At 42.6% G+C, this 6,663-nt stretch overlaps 1 protein-coding gene across 1 annotated transcript in view; it reads right to left on the reverse strand.

Annotated features, from left to right (window-relative positions):
- Positions 1-6,124, reverse strand: part of adamts9 (ADAM metallopeptidase with thrombospondin type 1 motif, 9) — a 42,876-nt gene extending 36,752 nt beyond the window's left edge. The window contains exons 1-6 of the mRNA XM_069145997.1: positions 5,904-6,124; positions 5,207-5,610; positions 3,331-3,502; positions 1,012-1,349; positions 292-375; positions 64-188 (exon numbers count right to left, since the gene is read on the reverse strand). Coding sequence (XP_069002098.1) covers positions 64-188; positions 292-375; positions 1,012-1,349; positions 3,331-3,502; positions 5,207-5,610; positions 5,904-6,000 — 1,220 coding nt within the window. The 5' untranslated portion in view covers positions 6,001-6,124. The remainder of the gene's footprint in view (positions 1-63; positions 189-291; positions 376-1,011; positions 1,350-3,330; positions 3,503-5,206; positions 5,611-5,903) is intronic.
- Positions 6,125-6,663: the final 539 nt, after the last annotated feature.

The following is a 6,663-nucleotide window of genomic DNA, read 5'->3' on the forward strand; positions in this document are numbered from 1 at the left end:
TCACAGAACACTTAGATATTTCAAAGACTTAAAAGTCTGTTTAAAGTTGAATTTTTCTTGCACCTGGTGATAAGGATGGCAGTGTCGTGATGGGAGTGGTGGTTATCATCTAGGATGTTCTGGCTCTGCTGCCAGATGCAGAAGTTCTTTAAAGTGGTCTGTGCATTAAAGGAAATAACTGGACCATCCTAAGAAACATGCAAAAAGAAATAATAACAGGTGTAATTTCATTCATAGCAACTTCTTGTTTGTATGCAATTATAGATAGAATAATAAATTTAGCAATCTTACCAGCTCATTGCTTATTATGACTAACTTTACAATCACAATGTTAATCAGGTTTCCAATGCTGGGGTCCTTGTAGATGGAAGACACCTGAGTAAGGAAAACAAAACATGAACTCAAACCTCTGAATGAAATTGTTTGATGACTAACATTAATATATGAATCGGTACGAGTGTTTTCATTAACTTGAAGCAGCTGAGATGTGACACAGTATATTTATTGGTAACTCTATCAGGGACAGCCTTCCAGCAGTTTCTGGGAATTTGGTTGATTGGAGGATCAAGTTGATAATAGCCTGTACCCCTGTGGAGATAGCAGCCTTTGCCAAGAACAGAATATAGGCCATCTCAGCCTCCCCCTGAGGACTGTCAGCCCCAGATGCCTGCGGAAGCTGGTATTTGAAGTGGCCGAGAGTATGCGGCCTATGTGACATACCTGAGCTTATTTTTTAACATTCATCAAAGCTGTCAGACAGGTTCTCCTTCAAGCTGCCCTCTCTTCCCCTTGGCCGTTTGAAAGTGGTGTTTACCCCTGCCCTAGGCTGCCCTTTTCCCTCCCACGACCCTCTCCAAAGGCCGCCTGACTGACTCGCAGCACAAACAGCAAAGCCAAACAGGTACGTTAAGCGCAACAATGTGTACATACACAGCTGCACTCTGTTTGTAAACATGAATAAATATGCCCATTTCCATCTCCCAGCCAATAAACATGCAGAGCAGAACTTACTATAGACATCAGTGTGAGTATGTAGTGCTGTAGGTTGCTGCCGTGATGCTCCACCATTTTGCTGTCGGCCACCAGCATGACCTCAACAAAGCGAGGGTAGGAGAGGAAGCGCTTTGATCTCCTGTGAGGTCCTGAGTCACCGCTGCTATCATTTGATGGTCTAGCGCTAGCACTGCTGCGCTCTGATCTGAGCAAAGCGCCGTTGGCCAGGCCGGCCCTCAGTGACTCCATGTCACTGAATATGCCAGCGGTGACCACGGGGGCTGCGTTGGACACAGTGGTGACCCCAGCCGCTGGCCTTCTCTTCAGCTTGTGTCTCTTTTGTCTGTGTTTGTGTCCTAGAGCGAGACACCAGAACAAATGGAGAGGGTGTAAATATACAAAGATAAGATGCAGGGCTGATGGGAAGTACATTCACTCAAAAAAAAACTAAGATAGGTATAAATCATTGTTTGTTAAAAGGTACATAATTAAGGTATATTTGCCATTTATAGCTTTAAAGATGGAGTTGTGTGAAGTGAGTTGGCTGTCTAAAAGTGTTGAAATATGTTGCTGCCTCTGTCTTTCTTTTGTTTATTGTCAAAGAGTACACTGACAAATGATCACTGCTTGGAGTGCCTTTTTTCTCTCCTTCCACTTTCCGAGGAGGGAATACAAGAGGGCAGGGAGTTCATGCTAGGTAAACCTGGCACCCGGCCATAAAAGAAATGGTACAAAAATTGCTGTGCACACACCAAATGAGGACGGTTCAACAACTGGGCAGCAGAACTTCAACACTGAGGAGATTTTCGTCTGATTTTAATCATGACGTGACAACACAACTGCTGAATGCCAGCTTTTTTTTTCTTTTGAAGCAGATCACTGTCTGGACTACTAGCAATGCAACACTGACTGTAACAGTGAGTTGGGATACTGCATACTGATAAAACCACTTTAAGTGTATGGTATTTGCTCAAATTAAAACCTTACAAAGTAGCAATGAACTTTGTGGAAGGTTAAAACATTCTTGGCCAAAAAGGCCTTTCAGTCAAATCCATGTTCCTTCAGGCTATGATAACACACACACACACAGCCACATGTACTGTATGACCGAGTCACATACACACACATTTACATACCCGCTGAAACCAAACATCTGCAGAAAGATCTCCAGCAGACAAAGAGGAAATATGTGCACATTTATTTTCTTAGTTTTGATTATTTGACTGCTTCAAGTTGGCATCACTTTGCTATTATACAATTTACACTGCATCCTCATGGCAGTGGGTCTACCCAACTTTCTTATCAAAGGAGCAGAGGAAGTACAAGAGTCAACAGGAAGTTCAGTCAGTAAGCTGAGATGGGATGATACAAGGGTGAACTTCCAAATGATTTTTTTCCTGTGTGAGAGTTGGACAGCTTCCTCACTTCTGTGCTGCAGCTGCAGGCACTGTACTGTTCAGGTTATGATATGGTATCTAAGCCAAGATAATTTCGCACAATACTCCCACTTCAATTTCCGATGTTGCACTTCTGATTATAGGCTATTCCTCAGAAAATGTCCAAATTACATTTTATCATTATATTATTTATAAATTGCACAAAAATATTATCATGCTTCTTCAAGAATAACTTTCCTTTTCAGGATTGTTTTAAAATATTTATTATGACACTCATATGTTTTTAAAAAAAATGTTTTGTCTCCTGTCGTTTAAAATCTACCTCAATAAAGACTCACCTAAAAGTTTTGTTTGTGTTAACCAGATACACTACAGTACATATGATTCTTTAGTACCATGGTACAGTTATTGTAATAGCTCAATAAGATCAGTTACTATTGCATAATCGGTCCCTGTTACAACTGATAGCAGAGACTTTAAGGGTGATGCAATGACTGCATCTGATTACGTCTGTGGGAACCAATTTAAAGGTCACATGCACACACAGACAGACATATGGCAAATTCTCTACTTGTAATCCGCGTGTGTTGCGTGAAAATACTCAAACAGTTAACGTGCACATGAACTCACCAAGTGCACACTGTTTTTAAAAAAAAAAAAACATATATAGCCCCTACTCAGAAGCAACTGTTTAGCTCCAAAGAGGAGACTGGGTAAGGGTGGACTGGAACAGATTCAGATCAGTTGATTAGTGAGAGCACCAATGGATGAGCACTGGTTGTAGGTACTGAGCTGTGCTGGTGTGTGTTGGTGTTTGCAAGCATATGTGCAGAGACATTAAGGTTGCACCTGTGTGTGTTTGTGTTGTCCATCCAGAGTATGTGTGTATATTGTTGGTCTAAACTGCATTCATACATATACATCATGTAAAACGCCGTACCTGAAATGTCACAAGCTGAGGTCTCTGAGGTCTCCCCAGATGTCTGTTTCTTGGGTGCACTCTTCCTGTATACGATATGAGGTTTTGTGTGTTCCTCTTCATAGTGTTCTCCTTGATAGCTGTGTAGGGGCTCCACAAAATACTCCCCTTCTAGAGACCTGAAAGTGCCGAGCTGGGCAGCAGAAAGAAATGCATGGCAGTTACAGTAAGTCTCCAGCTATTCATTTTCTGTAAATACACATTTCTTTTAGGAATCAAGATGACAGAAATCAAGCAATATAGCTTAAAGATCTTCTTGCAATGAACTCAGTGAAATGTCACACCACCCGTAAACAATGCCAGCTTTACCTCTAAAAACTTACAGCAAATAACAGTGGAATGCAGCTAATTCACAAAATCGGAGAAAATAAGCAACACCGAGAAACAAGAGCTTTTGTAAATAGATGAAATAGGTGAATTTGCATGCATGTAAGAATGGTCCCAGAACAGGAGGAAAAGGATAATGGTGAAACCTGTGATGTCTATCTGTAGGTTCTTGGCATGTGTACTAAAAGCCTTGTTACATGTATTTAGCATAGCATGTTTAGCGTGCCTGGGTTTCTTGGAGGTCTATGATGTCTCAGATAAGGTATATGCCAAGCCAAGCACATTTGACTTGCTGCTCATTTGCTGTGGAGAGCCATCATGGCAGTTGGGGGGAGGGGTGGTGGTGGTGGTGGTGGTGGTGGTGGTCCAATTGTGTTTGGCACTAGTTACCCTTATCATCCCTTATAGTAAAGTATGACAAATATGAAAAACATTAAATTTTGCTGCATGTGCAAAACTGTGCAGAAGGGTAGTGCTGTTCTTCAACATGTGACATGAAGCAATACATCCTGCTTGCATTTTCTTCAACGAGACATTATTCCCATTACTGTGCTGGGGACCTGCACTTTGTTTGACCTGCAGTTGGCGAGGCAAAAGAAAATCTCACTGCAAGTTTCCCTGCAAAACAAAACAGTGTCACATTATTGTAGGATGTACAGAAATAGAATGCGATGAAAGGAAGAATTGCCTGATTTATAAATGTGCCCTCAGAGGTCCTGAATAAATAATAAGATATGCTCCATAAATGTCAACTCAACTCCCTAAAGCTCTGTGCAGAGCCGAGCATTCAAAGCATTTTAGATTTGATTTGTCATTTGGGAAGAAACTGACCTCACTTACTCATATCTGTCACTTCACTGGGGTTTCTATGTATAAACTCTGAGTGCACTTTCCTCCACGCCAAAACTCATGCTTCAGCAAGCCTGGGAGTTGGACCGATTCGTGATGACGTCAGTGCCACTCTACTCCTGCTGTACGAGCGTGCGTAAAGACGTCACTGACTACCGGGAGACCAGAGAGAGACATGGGAGTAAGATGTATAGTATCCAGTAAACTTGACTGCAGCCAATAGACTTGGGATCCTCGCAAGTCAACGCAGTTGTTCGCTATTTTGAGAGCTCCGTAGTTTGTTAAAGCGCCCTACGACAAAGTCATTAAGTTTCAAAGTTATTTTTTCAGTTATTTGTCTTCAAAAATCAGCTACAGCTTCACTAAAGTGTGTTCAAAAATATTTATACAATTTAATATTCTCTACAAGGGTGTGCGCAATTGCCCACTCTTTTTTAAATGCAAACAATAACGTATGACTGGTTATATGCACGATTGTACCAAAAGCAGGATGCGCGCAAAGTTTGAAATGGATGTTTTTTTCTAAGGCGATGGTGAGGCAGCTTTTCAGGTCTTGTATAAGCAATAATGGCCCCTAAACACCCATGGTGGGAAAAGTAAAACAGCCGGTCGTAAAAGTCATCACATGCACGGCGAGGGCCAACAGTGCGTAAAAACTCACCAGTCCGGAGCACAAACTGATGACTGCGGCATGTTCTGCGTGTGCATTTACATGTCCTTTATAGAAGCAGTGCCTTAACTCCGTGTCCTCCTCCTCCTCCTCCTCTTCCTCCCCATCTGTTGCAAAATCCGTTACGTTATCTCCTCGGGGTACTCCAAGTATTGTCACAGTGTAGAGAGGTGCGATAAATCCCGAATCCAGAGTGAGGTTGAGGTGATAGTTCTGTCCGAAAGCAGATATCCTGTAGTGGATATTTGGGGAGGCCCAGTGATCCGTGGTGTTGCCGGTGCCCTCGTCCAAACTTCGTCTTTTCCTCTTGAAGTGCACACTGGTTGGAAACTTGTCACCGGCTTCATTCACGCGCACCGGTGTTACAATCTCATAAACGCCGATCTCCTCTTTTACTGCGGAATAAAGGCAGAAGAATAACAGTACAATTAGGGATTAAGTAGCAGTCCGACTGTATTAGTGTTAATAAAAGAGTCCAGATGTGTTCAGATTAGATTGTGATTTAGATATTAGTGTCCTCTTTCTTGGAAAACCTAATATTTTACAACATTGCAAGGAAATGGTAGTCAGGCATCTAAACGCTGCAAGTCATGTGCTTGGCTGAATTCAAAACTCATTCATTCTCTGGCTTCAGAGTTACAAAATTACTCCATAAGTGAAAAGTGCGGGGACTGTCAGCATACTTTACCTGTGCTGGAATTCAAAAGCAAGCTCCCCGTAGATGCGACTACATTCAAGAAATCAGGGAATAGTAGGAACCCCAAGCCCCAGAAGAGCACATGCATGATTGTCCACGGTCAGAGGAGAGAGGCAGCCTGTATTCCTGTAGTAATACTGTATTCCTGCGGTCACTCCGGGCTTTCCGCCTCCGGTCCGCCTGCCACATCCAATTTTATTATCCTCGACTCTTGAGTGGATGGTCTCTAGCCGGTGAAGTATACTGCTGGGACGTGAGCGCTTCGCGGATTCCCTGGCGAACATGCATACTGCAGAGAGGGGTGGGCTGCTCAACTGCGATGGGCTCCGTTAGCCCGTGAACCAGCTCTCTCCCCAGCTGGGGGCGGGATCAGCCAGGCAAGGTACACACTGGTGCTACAGTGAAGCCACTTCCGTTATATACCGTGGTGACAAGTGATCACAAACACACTTTGGGAGATATAATATGATCCGTTTGGGTTGTTGATTTTAAGTTAATATGCAGAATCCACACTCAGCCCCCGAAAAGCTGACTGTATAAAATATATATTTATATGTGTGACTGAATTTTAAATATAACCTATAAAATTATATTATATTATATGTCAACATGTACATGTACATGTTGACATACTGGCATACTTTAATTAGCTTTTAGGTTAATCGGGTTTTAGAGGGGTGGCCAATTGCACTGTGTGCAGAGCAGATCAGTGACCATGACAGTGAGGTGGGGCCCATATAGGAAATGCCTG

Source organism: Embiotoca jacksoni, unplaced genomic scaffold, assembly GCF_022577435.1.
Source record: "Embiotoca jacksoni isolate LCO1_2020_lvr unplaced genomic scaffold, fEmbJac1.0.p SCAF_1, whole genome shotgun sequence".
In the NCBI taxonomy this organism is placed as follows: domain Eukaryota; kingdom Metazoa; phylum Chordata; class Actinopteri; family Embiotocidae; genus Embiotoca; species Embiotoca jacksoni.